The sequence below is a fragment of the Oncorhynchus clarkii genome, chromosome 4, assembly GCF_045791955.1.
Source record: "Oncorhynchus clarkii lewisi isolate Uvic-CL-2024 chromosome 4, UVic_Ocla_1.0, whole genome shotgun sequence".
NCBI lineage: Eukaryota > Metazoa > Chordata > Actinopteri > Salmoniformes > Salmonidae > Oncorhynchus > Oncorhynchus clarkii.
The window spans coordinates 92439411-92458916 of NC_092150.1; the positions used below are offsets into that span (position 1 = coordinate 92439411).

A 19506-nucleotide genomic window follows, 5' to 3' on the forward strand; every position below is an offset into this window, starting at 1 on the left:
GAACTCCCCATACCGGATCCGGTATCAGGAATACAGACTCAAGCTCATTACCATAACGCAACGTTAACTATTCATGAAAATCGCAAATGAAATGAAATAAATATGCCATCTCGCAAGCTTAGCCTTTTGTAAACAAAACTGTCATCTCAGATTTTCAAAATATGCTTCTCAACCATAGGAAAACAATAATTTGTGTAACAGTAGCTAGCAAACAAAGGATTTAGCGTTAGCATTAGCGTTAGCATCCAGCACGCAACATTTCAACAAAAACATAAAAGCCTTCAAATAAAATCATTTACCTTTGAAGAACTTCTGATGTTTTCAATGAGGATACTCTCAGTTGGATAGCAGATGCTCAGTTTTTCCAAAAAGATTCTTTGTGTATTAGAAATAGCTCCGTTTTATACATCACATTTGGCTACCAAAAAAAAACCGAAAATTCAGTCCTCAAAACGCGAACTTTTTTCCAAATTAACTCCATAATATCGACTGAAAACATGGCAAACGCTGTTTAGAATCAATCATCAAGGTGTTTTTCACATATCTCTTCATTGATACATCGTTCTTGGACACATGCTTTCTCCCCTGAATCAAATGGTAAAGTGGAAGCAGCTGGCAATTGCGCACCGAATTCGACGCAGGACACCAGGCGGACACTTGGAAAATGTAGTCTCTTATGGTCAATCTTCCAATGATATGCCTACAAATACGTCACAATGCTGCTAAGACCTTGGGCGAACGACAGAAAGTGTAGGCTCATTCCTTGCGCAATCACAGCCATATAAGGAGACAATGGAAAACAGAGCTTCAGAAATTCTGCTAATTCCTGGGTGATGCATCATCTTGGTTTCGCCTGTAGAATGAGTTCTGGGGCACTTACAGACAAAATCTTTGCAGATTCTGAAACTTCAGAGTGTTTTCTTTCCAAAACGGTCAAGAATATGCATAGTCGAGCATCTTTTCGTGACAAAATATCGCGCTTAAAACGGGAACGTTTTTTATCCAAAAATGAAATAGCGCCCCCAGAGATCCAACAGGTTAAGTGAAGCCAAGTCCAGTAATAGTCTTCTGTCTGTTGTTTAAGTGAAGCCAAGTCCAGTAATAGTCTTCTGTCTGTTGTTTAAGTGAAGCCAAGTCCAGTAATAGTCTTCTGTCTGTTGTTTAAGTGAAGCCAAGTCCAGTAATAGTCTTCTGTCTGTTGTTTAAGTGAAGCCAAGTCCAGTAATAGTCTTCTGTCTGTTGTTTAAGTGAAGCCAAGTCCAGTAATAGTCTTCTGTCTGTTGTTTAAGTGAAGCCAAGTCCAGTAATAGTCTTCTGTCTGTTGTTTAAGTGAAGCCAAGTCCAGTAATAGTCTTCTGTCTGTTGTTTAAGTGAAGCCAAGTCCAGTAATACATCTTCACAAGTGGTAGACAAACATCTTCTGCTAAATAAAAGGAGGTGTACAACATTACATTTGACTTTTATTAAAATAAGTTGGGTGGAGTTGAAACTGGTACGGCTGGAATGAATACGGCAACCTTGGTATAAAATCCATTTAGATTTGTATTACGTTGACCCACTCTAACAGAGTAATAGGGAGAGTTCTCTAACGTAGAAATAGGGAGAGTTCTCTAACGTAGAAATGGGGAGAGTTCTCTAACAGAGTAATAGGGAGAGTTCTCTAACGTAGAAATAGGGAGAGTTCTCTAACATAGAAATAGGGAGAGTTCTCTAACATAGAAATAGGGAGAGTTTTCTAACATAGAAATAGGGAGAGTTATCTAACATAGAAATAGGGAGAGTTCTCTATCTAACATAGAAATAGGGAGTGTTCTCTATCTAACATAGAAATAGGGAGAGTTCTCTATCTAACATAGAAATAGGGAGAGTTCTCTAATGTAGAAATGGGGAGAGTTCTCTATCTAACATAGAAATAGGGAGAGTTCTCTATCTAACATAGAAATAGGGAGAGTTCTCTAACGTAGAAATGGGGCGAGTTCTCTAACGTAGAAATGGGGAGAGTTCTCTAACGTAGAAATAGGGAGAGTTCTCTAACGTAGAAATAGGGAGAGTTCTCTAACGTAGAAATAGGGAGAGTTCTCTATCGTAGAAATAGGGAGAGTTCTCTATCGTAGAAATAGGGAGAGTTCTCTAACGTAGAAATAGGGAGAGTTCTCTAAAGTAGGGAGAGTTCTCTAACATAGGGAGAGTTCTCTAACATAGGGAGAGTTCTCTAACATAGGGAGCGTTCTCTAACATAGGGAGCGTTCTCTAACATAGGGAGAGTTCTCTAACATAGGGAGAGTTCTCTAACATAGGGAGAGTTCTCTAACATAGGGAGAGTTCTCTAACATAGAAATAGGGGGAGTTCTCTAACATAGAAATAGGGGGAGTTCTCTATCTAACATAGAAATAGGGAGAGTTCTCTATCTAACATAGAAATAGGGAGAGTTCTCTATCTAACATGGAAATAGGGAGAGTTCTCTAACATGGAAATAGGGGGAGTTCTCTAACATGGAAATAGGGGGAGTTCTCTATCTAACATAGAAATAGGGAGAGTTCTCTATCTAACATAGAAATAGGGAGAGTTCTCTAACGTAGAAATAGGGAGTTCTCTAAACATAGAAATAGGGAGAGTTCTCTAATGTAGAAATAGGGAGAGTTCTCTAACATAGAAATAGGGAGAGTTCTCTAACGTAGAAATAGAGAGAGTTCTCTAACATAGAAATAGGGAGAGTTCTCTAACATAGAAATAGGGAGAGTTCCAGAGAACTCTCCCTATTTGTTAGACAGATCTAACATAGAAATAGGGAGAGTTTTCTAACATAGAAATAGGGAGAGTTTTCTAACACAGAAATAGGGAGACTTCTCTAACATAAAAATGGGGAGAGTTCTCTAACATAGAAATAGGGAGAGTTTTCTATCTAACATAGAAATGGGGAGAGTTCTCTATCCAACATAGAAATGGGGAGAGTTCTCTAACAGAAATAAGGAGAGTTCTCTAACAGAAATAGGGAGAGTTCTCTATCTAACATAGAAATAGGGAGAGTTTTCTATCTAACAGATAAATACAGTGAAATGTCATCTGCATACAATGACATCACATGTTGATCTCCACCAATCTCTATGCCCCTGGAGATGACATCACATGTTGATCTCCACCAATCTCTATACCCTTGGAGATGACATCACATGTTGATCTCCACCAATGTCTATGCCCCTGGTGATGACATCACATGTTGATCTCCACCAATCTCTATACCCCTGGAGATGACATCACATGTTGATCTCCACCAATCTCTATGCCCCTGGAGATGACATCACATGTTGATCTCCACCAATCTCTATGCCCCTGGAGATGACATCACATGTTGATCTCCACCAATGTCTATGCCCCTGGTGATGACATCACATGTTGATCTCCACCAATCTCTATGCCCCTGGAGATGACATCACATGTTGATCTCCACCCATCTCTATGCCCCTGGAGATGACATCACATGTTGATCTCCACCAATCTCTATGCCCCTGGAGATGACATCACATGTTGATCTCCACCAATCTCTTTGCCCCTGGAGATGACATCACATGTTGATCTCCACCAATCTCTTTGCCCCTGGAGATGACATCACATGTTGATCTCCAACAATCTCTTTGCCCCTGGAGATGACATCACATGTTGATCTCCACCAATCTCTATACCCTTGGAGATGACATCACATGTTGATCTCCACCAATGTCTATGACCCTGGTGATGACATCACATGTTGATCTCCACCAATCTCTATACCCCTGGAGATGACATCACATGTTGATCTCCACCAATCTCTATGCCCCTGGAGATGACATCACATGTTGATCTCCAACAATCTCTTTGCCCCTGGAGATGACATCACATGTTGATCTCCACCAATCTCTATGCCCCTGGAGATGACATCACATGTTGATCTCCACCAATCTCTTTGCCCCTGGAGAAAACCACGAGTTGTAATTATTGATGCTAAAGAAAAATAAATAACAGGACAAAGTTCATCCCTGTCTGGTTCCTTCTTGATAACTGAAATAATTCAGAGATCTGTCCATTTGTTCATTTAGCTGCTTCAGGGGATTTATACAATAGCTCAATCCAGGAAATAAATACTGGACCAAAACTAAACTTTAAAAAATAATAATAATAATTAATAATAATTAATTAATAATTAATTGTTATGCCCATTCCTATGGAACGCTTTTTCAGCTTCTATTGATACTGTCCCTTCTGGAACGTTCCATTTCCTGGTATGATGATCCGTGGAGGTGGCCTGAAGACACACTATTCCATATGAAACCTGTAGGCTCTGATTGAATCAACGTTTGGATTACACAGAATCCGCATGACATTAAATCCCTTATATTTTAAGTAGGGTGAGATTGTAGTCAGACTTACTGAATGGGGAAGTTCATATTTCTCTAGCGCTGCTGTGAGGGTAAGTAACATAGGATTTAGTCATTTGGGATGGAAGTGTGTAGAAAAGTCCTCTGGGAATCCATCATTACCAGTAGATTTCACATTTTGCAGCTCACCTAGGGAATCGTTCCTCTGATTCACTTCTAATTGGCCTTATTAAGGAAATTGTCTATCTTTCTTTGAACTTTTGTTTTTCGGGTTTGATACAGTTTGGGATAAAAATGTTTTATAAAGACTTGAGTTAATTTCAGAAGAATCCATTGTTATGCTCCCATCTGGGGTCCATTGTTATTCTACCATCTGGGGTCCATTGTTAAGGTCCCATCTGGGGTCCATTGTTATTCCACCATCTGGAGTCCATTGTTATGCTCCCATCTGGGGTCCATTGTTATGCTCCCATCTGGGGTCCATTGTTATTCTACCATCTGGGGTCCATTGTTATTCTACCATCTGGGGTCCATTGTTATTCTATCATCTGGGGTCCATTGTTATTCCACCATCTGGGGTCCATTGTTATGCTCCCATCTGGGGTCCATTGTTATTCCACCATCTGGAGTCCATTGTTATGCTCCCATCTGGGGTCCATTGTTATGCCCCCATCTGGGGTCCATTTTTATTCTACCATCTGGGGTCCATTGTTATTCTACTATCTGGGGTCCATTGTTATGCCCCCATCTGGGGTCCATTGTTATGCTCCCATCTGGGGTCCATTGTTATGTTCCCATCTGGGGTCCATTGTTATGCTCGAATCTGGGGTCCATTGATATTCTACCATCTGGGGTCCATTGTTATGCTCCCATCTGGGGTCCATTGTTATTCTACTATCTGGGGTCCATTGTTATTCTACTATCTGGGGTCCATTGTTATGCTCCCATCTGGGGTCCATTGTTATTCTCCCATCTGGGGTCCATTGTTATGCTCCCATCTGGGGTCCATTGTTATTCTACTATCTGGGGTCCATTGTTATGCTCCCATCTGGGGTCCATGGTTATTCTCCCATCTGGGGTCCATTGTTATGCTCCCATCTGGGGTCCATTGTTATTCTACTATCTGGGGTCCATTGTTATTCTACTATCTGGGGTCCATTGTTATGCTCCCATCTGGGGTCCATTGTTATGCTCCCATCTGGGGTCCATTGTTATTCTACTATCTGGGGTCCATTGTTATGCTCCCATCTGGGGTCCATTGTTATGCTCCCATCTGGGGTCCATTGTTATTCCACCATCTGGAGTCCATTGTTATGCTCCCATCTGGGGTCCATTGTTATGCCCCCATCTGGGGTCCATTGTTATTCTACCATCTGGGGTCCATTGTTATTCTACTATCTGGGGTCCATGGTTATGCCCCCATCTGGGGTCCATTGTTATGCTCCCATCTGGGGTCCATTGTTATGTTCCCATCTGGGGTCCATTGTTATGCTCGAATCTGGGGTCCATTGATATTCTACCATCTGGGGTCCATTGTTATGCTCCCATCTGGGGTCCATTGTTATTCTACTATCTGGGGTCCATTGTTATTCTACTATCTGGGGTCCATTGTTATGCTCCCATCTGGGGTCCATTGTTATTCTCCCATCTGGGGTCCATTGTTATGCTCCCATCTGGGGTCCATTGTTATTCTACTATCTGGGGTCCATTGTTATGCTCCCATCTGGGGTCCATGGTTATTCTCCCATCTGGGGTCCATTGTTATGCTCCCATCTGGGGTCCATTGTTATTCTACTATCTGGGGTCCATTGTTATTCTACTATCTGGGGTCCATTGTTATGCTCCCACCTGGGGTCCATTGTTATGCTCCCATCTGGGGTTCATTGTTATTCTACTATCTGGGGTCCATTGTTATGCTCCCATCTGGGGTCCATTGTTATGCTCCCATCTGGGGCCCATTGTTATTCTACCATCTGGGGTCCATTGTTATTCTACCATCTGGGGTCCATTGTTATTCCACCATCTGGGGTCCATTGTTATGCCCCCATCTGGGGTCCATTGTTATTCCACCATCTGGGGTCCATTGTTATGCTCCCATCTGGGGTCCATTGTTATTCTACCATCTGGGGTCCATTGTTATTCTACCATCTGGGGTCCATTGTTATTCCACCATCTGGGGTCCATTGTTATGCTGCCATCTGGGGTCCATTGTTATGCTCCCATCTGGGGTCCATTGTTATGCTCCCATCTAGGGTCCATTGTTATGCTCCCACCTGGAGTCCATTGTTATTCTACTATCTGGGGTCCATTGTTATTCTACCGTCTGGGGTCCATTGTTATTCCACCATCTGGGGTCCATTGTTATTCTACCGTCTGGGATCCATTGTTATGCTCCCATCTGGGGTCCATTGTTATGCTCCCATCTGGGGTCCATTGTTATGCTCCCATCTGGGGTCCATTGTTATTCTACTATCTGGGGTCCATTGTTATGTTCCCATCTGGGATCCATTGTTATTCTACCATCTGGGGTCCATTGTTATGCCACCATCTGGGGTCCAGATGTTATTCTACCATCTGTTTTTCTACCGTCTGGGGTCCATTGTTATTCCACCATCTGGGGTCCATTATGCTCCCATCTGGGATCCATTGTTATTCTACCATCTGGGGTCCATTGTTATGCCACCATCTGGGGTCCATTGTTATGCTCCCGTCTGGGGTCCATTGTTATGCTCCCATCTGGGGTCCATTGTTATGCTCCCATCTGGGGTCCATTGTTATGCGCCTGTCTGGGGTCCATTGTTATTCTACCATATGGGGTCCATTGTTATGCCCCCATCTGGGGACCATTGTTATTCTACCATCTGGGGTCCATTGTTATGCGCCTGTCTGGGGTCCATTGTTATTCTACCATCTGGGGTCCATTGTTATTCTACCATCTGGGGTCCATTGTTATTCTACCATCTGGGGTCCATTGTTATCCCACCATCTGGGGTCCATTGTTATGCTCCCATCTGGGGTCCATTGTTATTCTACCATCTGGGGTCCATTGTTATGCCCCCATCTGGGGTCCATTGTTATCTTACCATCTGGGGTCCATTGTTATGCGCCTGTCTGGGGTCCATTGTTATTCTACCATCTGGGGTCCATTGTTATCTTACCATCTGGGGTCCATTGTTATGCCCCCATCCGGGGTCCATTGTTATTCTACCATCTGGGGTCCATTGTTATGCTCCCATCTGGGGTCCATTGTTATTCTACCATCTGGGGTCCATTGTTATTCTACCATCTGGGGTCCATTGTTATTCTACCATCTGGGGTCCATTGTTATTCTACTATCTGGGGTCCATTGTTATGCCCCCATCCGGGGTCCATTGTTATGCTCCCATCTGGGGTCCATTGTTATTCTACCATCTGGGGTCCATTGTTATGCCCCCATCTGGGGTCCATTGCTAATTGTGGATGGTACGTTATGCTCTGGGGTTTTAATGCTGTACCTTCCTCCTCCACTTCCACCGAAAGTAAAAGAAGCAAAAAACCTAAACATAAGACCGAGACGTATAGAAATGCTGCACATAGAACAGACTGGCTTTCAATGATAATGACAGATCTTTAACACATATTTCTATGTGAATTTGGTCGTAGTTTTAGCCTCCTCAAACGTCCGGTTCAGTCAGAGGCAAAAAGCGATGTCCATACACACACACACAGACACAGACACACACAGACACACACACGCACAGACACACACACGCACAGACACACACACACACAGACACACAGACAGACACACACACACACACAGACACAGACACACACAGACACACACACGCACACACAGACACACACAGACACACACACGCACACACACACACACACACGCGCGCACACACGCACACACACACACACACACAGACACACACACGCACAGACACACAGACAGACAGACAGACAGACAGAGACAGACAGACAGACAGACAGACAGAGACAGACAGACACACACAGACACACACACACACACACACACACACACACACACTCAGACACACACACGCACTCAGACACACACACACACACACTCACTCACTCAATCAGACACACACACACACACTCAATCAGACACAGACACACACTCAATCAGACACACACTCAGACACACACACACTCAGTCAGTCAGACACACTGACACTCACACACGGTATATATATGGTATTATTACTGTGTTTTGTATCGTATTAGCGCCCAGACCATGCTATGAATCCTGGGTACGGTTCTCAGTGTGGATTTCAATACTTGGATTTGTTATATTTAATGGATTGTTAATATTTAATCATTGAGGGCTGCTCCCTTCAAATCAATGTGATGTACTGCTACCGAGCGGGAGAGAGACGGGGGAGGGGGTGAGAGGAGGGGGGAGAGCGACGGGGTGAGAGGAGGAGGGAGAGCGACGGGGTGAGAGGAGGAGGGAGAGCGACGGGGTGAGAGGAGGAGGGAGAGAGGGGGGGAGGGAGAGGAGGCGGGAGAGCGACGGGGTGAGAGGTGGAGGGAGAGAGGGGGGGAGGGAGAGGAGGAGGGAGAGCGACGGGGTGAGAGGAGGAGGGAGAGCGACGGGGTGAGAGGAGGAGGGAGAGCGACGGGGTGAGAGGAGGAGGGAGAGCGACGGAGGGAGAGAGGGGGGAGGGAGAGGAGGAGGGAGAGAGGGGGGGAGTGAGAGGAGGAGGGAGAGCGACGGAGGGAGAGGAGGAGTGGTTTCTCACCCATTCTCTCTTCTTTTCTTCCCCCCTTATTGTCTTACTTTCCCCTCTTCCTCTCTTCCCTCTCCTTCTCTCCTCCTCTCTCCCTCTCTCTTCAACTCCTCTCCTCCCCTCTTCCTTCCCTCCTCTCCTCCTCCCACCTCTCCTCTCTCCCGCTCTCTTCACCTCTCCTCCTCCCCTCTTCCCTCCTCTCCTCCTCCCACCTCTCCTCTCTCCTCCTCCCACCTCTCCTCTCTCCCGCTCTCTTCACCTCTCCTCCTCACCTCTTCCGTCCCTCCTCTCCTCCTCTCCTCCTCCCACCTCTCCTCTCTCCTCCTCCCACCTCTCCTCTCTCCCGCTCTCTTCACCTCTCCTCCTCCCCTCTTCCTTCCCTCCTCTCCTCCTCCCACCTCTCCTCTCTCCTCCTCCCACCTCTCCTCCTCCCACCTCTCCTCTCTCCCTCTCTCCTCACCTCTCCTCCTCCCCTCTTCCTTCCCTCCTCTCCTCCAGTGAAGACCTGATGTCATTTAGTCAGGATGGGCAGAGCCTAGCAGTATAAATTAAAGCTGATTGGCCACGTCACTGCAGTGACCCCTGACCTGTTGCATGACAGATTGGCTGTTTTAAATGTTTGCCAGTCTCTCTGTCTCTGCAGGCCTCTGCATTATTCAATACCTGTGAGAGGAGATCACTCTCTCTTTCTACCTCTCCATTCCTCTTCCTCCCATTCCACTATCTAGGTCTCCATCACCTCTCTCTTTCTCTGTTCCTCTCTCTCTCTCTCTCTCTTTCTACCTCTCCATTCCTCTTCCTCCCATTCCACCTCTCCCCCCCCGCTTAACCTTCCACTATCTAGGTCTCCTTCACCTCTCTCTCTCTGTTCCTCTCTCTATGTCTCTCTCTCTCTCCATCTCTCTCTCTCTTTTGCGCGCTCAATCTCTCGCCTTCAATCTCTCTCTCTCTCGCCATCGCTCTCCATCTATCTCTCCATCTATCTCTCCATCTATCTCTTGACAGTATCAGTCAACAGTTTGGACACACCTACTCATTCCATGTTTATTCCTTATTTTGACTATGTTCTACATTGTAGAATACTAGTGAAGACATCAGAGCTATGAAATAACACACATGGAATCATGTAGTAACCAAAAAAGTGTTAAACAAATCTATGTATTTTATATTTTCTAGATTCTTCAAAGTAAGCACCATTTGCCTTGATGACAGCTTTGCACACGCTTTGGATTCTCTCAACCAGCTTCACCTGCAATGCTTTTCCAACAGTTTTAAATGAGTTCCCACATATGCTGAGCACTTGTTGGCTTCTTTTCCTTCACTGCGGTCCAACTCATCCCAAGCCATCTCAATTGGGTTGAGGTCAGGTGATTGTGGAGGCCAGGTCATCTGATGCAGCACTCCATCACTCTCCTTCTTGGTCAAATAGCCCTTACACAGCCTGTAGGTGTGTTGGGTCATTGTCCTGTTGAAAACAAATGATAGTCCCACTGAGCGCAAACCAGATGGGATGGTGTATCACTGCAGAATGCTGTGGTAACCATGCTGGTTAAGTGTGCCTTGAATTCTAAATAAATCACAGACAATGTCACCAGCAAAGCACCCCCACACCATCACACCTCCTCCTCCATGCTTCACAGTGGGAACCACACAAGCAGAAATCATCCGTTCACCTTCTCTGCATCTCACAAAGACACGGAGGTTGGAACCAAAAATCTAAAATGTCTCATCAGACCAAATAACAGATTTCCACCGGTCTAATGTCCATTGATCGTGTTTCTTGGCCCAAGCAAGTCTCTTCTTCTTATTGGTGTCCTTTAGTAGTGGTTTCTTTGCAGCAATTCAACCATGAAGGCCTGATTTCACACAGTCTCCTCTGAACAGTTGATGTTGAGATGTGTCTGTTACTTGAACTCTGTGAAGCATTTTGTTTGGGCTGCAATTTCTGAGGCTGGTAACTCTGATGAACTTATCCTTTGCAGCAGAGGTAACAACACAACACAACTGATTGGCGCAAATGCATTTAGAAGGAAAGAAATTCCACAAATTTAAGTTTAACAAGGGACACCTGTTAATTGAAATGCATTCCAGGTGACTACCTCATAAAGCTGGTTGACAGAATGCCAGGAGTGTGCAAAGCTGTCATCAAGGCAAAGGGAGGCTACTTTAAAGTATCTCAAATAGAAAATATATTTTAATTTATTTAACACTTTTTTGGTTACTACATGATTCCATATGTGTTATTTCATAGTTTTGATGTCTTCACTATTATTCTACAATGTAGAACATAGTAAACATAAAGAAAAACCCTGGAATGATTAGATGAGTCCTAAAACGTTTGACTGGTAGTGCAGTGAGGATGTAACTGGTTTTAACCACAGTCACCACATGGTCAAACTGCTACTGTTACTGGGGGTGGATTCATTGTGTAGATGTGTCTGTGTATAACCCTCCACGTTGAGCAGTCAACAGAAACACACTGGCTCAATGCTTACACACCAGGCACTGAGAAACATCATCTCTGTGTGTGTGCCTTATTAAAAGCCCTGGTGTGTGTGTGTGTGTGTGTGTGTGTGTGTGTGTGTGTGTGTGTGTGTGTGTGTGTGTGTGTGTGTGTGTGTGTGTGTGTGTGTGTGTGTGTGTGTGTGTGTGTGTGTGTGTGTGTGTGTGTGAAACGAGAGCACTCAGTGTGATGTCATTAAATCAATAGCTCTTAATCCAGCCACTCAGCTGGCGCGCTCACACACACTCATACATTCACACATTATAAACCTGATAATTCAGCTAGCAAGAAGAGAGGGGTTGAGATAGTTGGGGAGAGAGAGAGGGGTTGAGATAGTTGGGGAGAGAGAGAGGGGTTGAGATAGTTGGAGAGAGAGGGGGGTGGAGATAGTTGGAGAGAGAGAGGGGTGGAGATAGTTGGAGAGAGAGAGGGGTTGAGATAGTTGGAGAGAGAGAGAGGGGTTGAGATAGTTGGAGAGAGAGAGAGGGGTTGAGATAGTTGGAGAGAGAGAGAGGGGTGGAGATAGTTGGAGAGAGAGAGAGGGGTGGAGATAGTTGGAGAGAGAGAGAGGGGGGGGTTGAGATAGTTGGAGAGAGAGAGAGGGGGGGGTTGAGATAGTTGGAGAGAGAGATGGGAGCGATGTGGGTTAAAAGGCGAGTAGGAGGGGGGGGGCAGTTTATTTTAATCACTCAAAACCTTCCTGGTAAATGTTATGGCATTTTCTTTCTTCTTGACAGCCTCCTCTCCTCCCACTCCTTCCTCCTCCTTCCCCCTTTCTCTCTCCCTCACTCTTCCTTTTATCCTCTCTCCCCATCCATCCATCCCTCTCTCTCTCTCTCTCAATTCAATTCAAAGGACTTTATTGGTATGTGAAACATATCTTTACATTACCAAAGCAAATTGAGGGAAAAAAACTATGGAAATGTTAATGAACTTTACGCTCACCAGTTTTAGGAGAATATAGACATGGCAAATGTTATATTATTGGCTGTACAGTGTTGTAACAATGTGCGAATCGTTGAAGTACGAAAGGGAAGATCAACAGATATGGGTTGTATTTACAACGGTGTGTGTTCTCCATTGGTTGCCCTTTTGTCATGGCAACGGGCCACAAATCTTGCTGCTGTGATGTCACACCGCACGCGGCGGTATTTCGCCTAACAGATATGGGAGTTTATTAATGTTTGATTTAGTTTTTAAATTCTTTGTGGATCTGTGTAATCTGAGGGAAATATGTGTCTCTAATATGGTCATATATTTGGCAGGAGGTTAGGAAGTGCAGCTCAGTTTCCACCAGAGTATTCTCTTGAGCCAGCTTCCCTTCAGTTTGAGTCAGTCAGTGGTCAGGTATTCTGCCGCTGTATACTCTCTGTTTAGGGCCAAATAGCATTCTAGTTTGCTCTGTTTTTTGTTCTTTCCAATGTGTCAAGTAATTATCTTTTTGTTTTCTCATGATTTGGTTGGGTCTAATTGTGCTGCTGTCCTGGGGCTCTGTAGGGTGTGTTTGTGAACAGAGCCCCAGGACCAGCTTGCTTAGGGGACTCTTCTCCAGGTTCATTTCTCTGTAGGTGATGGCTTTGTTATGGAAGGTTTGGGAATCGCTTCCTTTTAGGTGGTTGTAGAATTGAACAGATCTTTTCTGGATTTTGATAGCTAGCGGGTAAAGTCTTAGTTCTGCTCTGCCTGCATTGTTTGGGGTTTTGTGTTGTACACAAAGTATATTTTTGCATGCTGTGTCTCAATTTGGTGTTTATCCCATTTAGTGAAGTCTTGGTTGGACCCCAGACCTCACAACCATAAAGGTCAATGGGTTCTATAACTGATTCAAGTATTTTTAGCCAGATCCTAATTGGGATGTCAAATTTGATGTTCCTTTTGATGGCATAGAAGGCCCTTCTTGCCTTGTTTCTGAGATCGTTCAAAGCTTTGTGGAAGTTACCTGTGGTGCTGATGTTTAGGCAGAGGTATGTATAGTTTTTTGTCGGTGTCCAGATGGAATTTGTATTCGTGGTCCTGGAGACTGGATCTTTTTTGGAACACCATTATTTTTGTCTTACTGAGATTTACTGTCAGGGCCCAGGTCTGTCAGGGCCCAGGTCTGTCAGGGCCCAGGTCTGTCAGGGCCCAGGTCTGTCAGGGCCCAGGTCTGTCAGAATCTGTGCAGAAGACCTAGGTGCTACTGTAGGCCCTCCTTGGTTGGTGACCGAAACACCAGATCATCAGCAAACAGGAGACATTTGACTTTAGATTCTAGTAGGGTGAGGCCGGGTGCTGCAGACTGTTCTAGTGCCCGCGCCAATTCCTTGATATATACAGTAGGGAGATCAAGTATTTGATACACTGCCGATTTTGCAGGTTCTCCTACTTACAAAGCATGTAGAGGTCTGTAATTTTTATCACAGGTACACTTCACCTGTGAGAGACGGAATCCATTTTCATTTTATTGCATGACATAAGTATTTGATCACCTACCAACCAGTGAGAATTCCGCTCTCCCAGACCTGTTAGTTTTAAGCGCTCCTGTTCTCCACTCATTACCTGTATTAACTGCACCTGTTTGAACTCGTTACCTGTATAAAAGACACCTGTCCATACACTCAATCCTGCAGACTCCAACGTCTCCACAATGGCCAAGACCAGAGATCTGTGTAAGGACATCAGGGATAAAATTGTAGACCTGCACAAGGCTGGGATGGGCTACAGGACAATAGGCAAGCAGCTTGGTGAGAAGACAACATCTGTTGCCGCAATTATTAGAAAATGGAAGAAGTTCAAGATGACGGTCAATCACCCTCGGTCTGGGGCTCCATGCAAGATCTCACCTCGTGGGACATCAATGATCATGAGGAAGGTGAGGGATCAGCCCAGAACTACATGGCAGGACCTGGTCAATGACCTGAAGAGAGCTGGGACCACAGTCTCAAATAAGACCATTAGTAACACACTACGCCGTCATGGATTAAAATCCTGCAGCACACGCAAGGTCCCCCTGCTCAAGCCAGCGCATGTCCAGGCCCGTCTGAAGTTTGCCAATGACCATCTGGATGATCCAGAGGAGGAATGAGAGAAGGTCATGCAGTCGCCGTGTTTGGAGGAAGAAGAAGGATGAGTACAACCCTATGAACACCATCCCAACCGTGAAGCATGGAGGTGGAAACATCATCTTTGGGGATGCTTTTCTGCAAAGGGGACAGGACGACTGCACCGTATTGAGGGGAGGATGGATGGGGCCATGTATCGCAAGATCTTGGCCAACAACCTCCTTCCCTCAGTAAGAGCATTGAAGATGGGTCATGGCTGGGTCTTCCAGCATGACAATGACCCGAAACACACAGCCAGGGCAACTAAGGAGTGGCTCCGTAAGAAGCATCTCAAGGTCCTGGAGTGGTCTAGCCAGTCTCCAGACCTGAACCCAATAGAAAATCTTTGGAGGGAGCTGAAAGTCCGTATTGCCCAGCGACAGCCCCGAAACCTGAAGGATCTGGAGAAGGTCTGTATGGAGGAGTGGGCCAAAATCCCTGCTGCAGTGTGTGAAAACCTGGTCAAGAACTACAGGAAACGTATGATCTCTGTAATTGCAAACAAAGGTGTCTGTAACAAATATTAAGTTCTGCTTTTCTGATGTATCAAATACTAATGTCATGCAATAAAATGCAAATTAATTACTTAAAATATATACAATGTGATTTTCTGGATTTTTGTTTTAGATTCCATCTCTCACAGTTGAAGTGTACCTATGATAAAAAATTACAGACCTCTACATGCTTTGTAAGTAGGAAAACCTGCAAAATCGGCAGTGTATCAAATACTTGTTCTCCCCACTGTATGTTGAAGAGGGTGGGGCTTAAGCTGCATCACTGTCTCACACAAAGGCCCATAGAAAGAAATGTGTGTTTTTTATGCCAATTTTAGCCGCACACTGATTGGTTTGTGTTCATGGATTTTATGTCGTATGTTTTACCCCAACATCAATTTGTATATATCAGACCCTCATGACAAATTAAGTCAAAAGCTTTTTTGAAATCAGCAAAGCATGAGAAGACTTTTCCTTTGTTTTGGTTTATTTAGTTGTCCATTAGGGTTATGCAGGGTGAATACGTGGTCGGTTGTACGGTAATTTGGTAAAAAAAGACAATTTGACATTTTCTCAGGACATTGTTTTCATTGACGAAATGTTGGAGTCTGCAGAGTATTTGTTTAAGATTGCTGTTGACATACAGTGCCTTGCGAAAGTATTCGGCCCCCTTGAACTTTGCGACCTTTTGCCACATTTCAGGCTTCAAACATAAAGATATAAAACTGTATTTTTTTGTGAAGAATCAACAACAAGTGGGACACAATCATGAAGTGGAACGGCATTTATTGGATATTTCAAACTTTTTTAACAAATCAAAAACTGAAAAATTGGGCTTGCAAAATAATAATAATAAGAATAATCTGTGTTGTGTATTTAGTATCTTTAAATGTGAAGTCTATTCTCTGTAATTATTATGACATGATTAAACTAATGTAAATTTAATTAACTAGGAAGTCACTTACAATTTTCACATTTGCAAAGTTATAATCTACCGAATGTAACGCTTCAGATATTTGAATATCTGATCAATTACTTTTCTATTAATTAATTATTATTACCTTCGTCAGTCTCATCAAAACCTCGTAAATTGTTGGTTATCTGCACGAACCCAGCCTCTACTATGAATCATCCCATACACCAATTGGCTCAATTATTTACTAACTAACTAACTAAATAATCACAGAAATACATCAGAAACAAACAATAGATATCGGTTAGTAACAATGATAGAAAAGAGTCCCTAGTGGACCAAGCCGATATGGCGGTTTGGTGGACAAAGGAAAAGGGGTGGTGACTGAGAGAGAGCGGGAAAGACAAATGGATTCATTACACACAGTCTATAATTATATTCATTGAAATGCTAATCCTTCGCACATGAACGGCCGCTCATTCTAGAATAATTGCAGTGTATGTCATTGTTGTCTTCTCTGTTGGAACCCGGGCCGTCTGCTGGAGATCAGAGTCTCTCTGGTTGCGTCTCCCCCGAAGATCAAAGTATTTCAGGGTTAGAGTGGATACTTCAGAGTACCATTTAGAAATGTTCTCATAGATTAGATGTTTCGACGGTTGTCTGTATTCTCGTCCCAGGTTTACGTCATTTCTAGCTGCTGACTAGTAATTTGTATCTAAGATTTTCTCTTATTCTGTAGGGATCGATAGTCTCAGAGTTGAACCACTTCCAGCCGTGTAGCCAACGCTCCACGTGGAATAGAGTTGTAGTTTAAACCACTTCACACACCAGCGTCACCCAGAATGCTTTGGTCTCAGAAATCCAACCGTTCGCCACCACAGCTGGAGTTTGTTTACCGTCCTCACCCACAAGCCTTTTGGGGTTTGAGGGTTTGTATCTTGTCCTTTAGTTCATTTAATGTAAGAATCTCGCTGACAGATAATTAATTACACACCATCTCGTTAGTATGCGCTGCAAATGTAAACATTTTCTGTGTGTGTGTGTGTGTGTGTGTGTGTGTAAGCCCAGGTGTGTGACCTACTTTGTGTAGTGTTGGATTATGTCTGTCTGTCGGGCAGGCTGGCTGGAGGGCTGTCTGTCTGTGTGGTGTTAGTGTATCAATAGTGTCTGTCTGTCAGTCTGTGGGGTGTTAGTATACTGTCTGTCTGTCTGTCTGTCTGTCTGTCTGTCTGTCTGTCTGTCTGTCTGTGGGGTGTTAGTATGCTGTCTGTCTGTCTGTGGGGTGGTATATTAATAGTGTGTGCGTGATAGGACTCTGTCAAATCAGCTGTTCTCTGAACTGTTAAATCACACTGAGAACGACTCTGATGAAATTATTTACTTTATATCTTAATTTTCTCCCTCCTGCTTCTCTCTCCCCCCTCATCTCTCTCCCCCCTCATCTCTCTCCCCCCTCATCTCTCTCCCCCCTCATCTCTCTCCCCCCTCATCTCTCTCTCTCCCCCCTCCTCTCTCTTTCTCTCTCACCCCTCCTCTCTCTCCCCCCTCCTCTCTCTTTCTCTCTCCCCCCTCCTCTCTCTCCCCCCTCCTCTCTCTCCCCCTCCTCTCTCTTTCTCTCTCCCCCCTCCTCTCTCTCCCCCTTCCCTTTCTCTCTCACCCTTCCCTTTCTCTCTCTGTCAGGTGGAGATGGATGACATAGACAATGAGGAGAAAAGGTATCGTCTCTTCCTCCAGCTGCTAGGCGACAGCAGGAAGTGGGAGGAGTTTCAGCAGCTGATGCTCCTCCTCCAGGCGTGGCCACCTATGATGAAAGAGGAAGTGTAAGTGTATTTGATATGATGGTCTCCCAAGGGTTGCACTCATTCACTCCCCTTTAAAAAGTTTGATGCAAAGCAGGAGGGAGGGAGGGGCAGACATGATATTAAGGAGGGAGAGAAAGAGAGGGGGAAAGAGGGAGAGAATGAGTGGGAGGAGGGAGAGAAGGAGGGGGGGGGGGAGAGAAGGAGGGGTGGAAGGAGGGGAGGGGTGGAAGGAGGGGGGAAAGGAGAAAAGGAGGGGTGGAAGGAGGGGAGGGGGGAAAGGAGAGAAGGCGGGGTAGAAGGAGGAGGTGGAGAGGGGGGAGGAGGCAGAGAAACGGTAACGGTGCGTGGGTAAAATCACTTCAGATTTTAGTAGTGACCCCTAAACAACTTGATTTAGAACCACGGAGATTACGCAACAACAACAAAAAACTTCACTTGCTTTGTTAACATGTTTCCCAATAAAGACCTTAAATGAGAGAGAGAGAGTCTCTACACTCACAAACCCCTACACTCACTGACCCTAACCCTACCCCTGGCATGACCCTGACCCTAACCCTGGCATAACCCTACCCCTGGCATGACCCTAACCCTACACTTGGCATGACCCTAACCCTGGCATGACCCTGACCCTAACCCTTTCCCTGTCATGACCCTAACCCTGACCCTAACCCTACCCCTGGAATGACCCTGACCCTGACCCTACCCCTGGCATGACCCTGACCCTACCCCTGGCATGACCCTAACCCTGACCCTACCCTGACCCTGACCCTACCCCTGGCATGACCCTAACCCTGGCATGACCCTGGCCTTACCGCTGGCATGACCCTGACCCTAACCCTGGCATGACCCTAACCCTAACCCTGGCATGACCCTGGCCTTACCCCTGGCATGACCCTGACCCTAACCCTGGTATGACTCTAACCATGACCCTACCCCTGGCATGACCCTGACCCTACCCCTGGCATGACCCTGACCCTAACCCTGGTATGACTCTAACCATGACCCTACCCCTGGCATGACCCTGACCCTACCCCTGGCATGACCCTACCCCTGGCATGACCCTGACCCTAACCCTGGCATGACCCTGGCCTTACCCCTGGCATGACCCTGACCCTACCCCCGGCATGACCTTAACCCTACCCCTACCATGACCCTAACCCTGGTATGACCCTGACCCTGGTATGACCCTAACCCTGGTATGACCCTAACCCTGGCATGACCCTAACCCTGATGAGCTGACCAGCTAAACGAATAGGACAGATGTGAGCTGACCAACTAAATTAATAGGACAGATGAGAGCTGACCAGCTAAATTAATAGGACAGATGAGAGCTGACCAGCTAAATTAATAGGACAGATGAGAGCTGACCAGCTAAATGAATAGGACAGATGAGAGCTGACCAGCTAAATGAATAGGACAGATGTGAGCTGACCAACTAAATGAATAGGACAGATGAGAGCTGACCAGCTAAATTAATAGGACAGATGAGAGCTGACCAGCTAAATTAATAGGACAGATGAGAGCTGACCAGCTAAATGAATAGGACAGATGAGAGCTGACCAGCTAAATGAATAGGACAGATGGGAGCTGACCAGCTAAATGAATAGGACAGATGGGAG

General features: G+C 45.2%; 1 protein-coding gene across 1 annotated transcript in view; it reads left to right on the plus strand.

Moving 5' to 3' along the window:
• LOC139407442 (NBAS subunit of NRZ tethering complex-like) overlaps positions 1 to 19506 on the plus strand; it is a 289155-nt gene that overhangs the window by 260991 nt on the left and 8658 nt on the right. The window contains exon 51 of the mRNA XM_071151235.1: positions 17766 to 17905. Within this exon, the coding sequence (XP_071007336.1) occupies positions 17766 to 17905 (140 nt within the window). The remainder of the gene's footprint in view (positions 1 to 17765; positions 17906 to 19506) is intronic.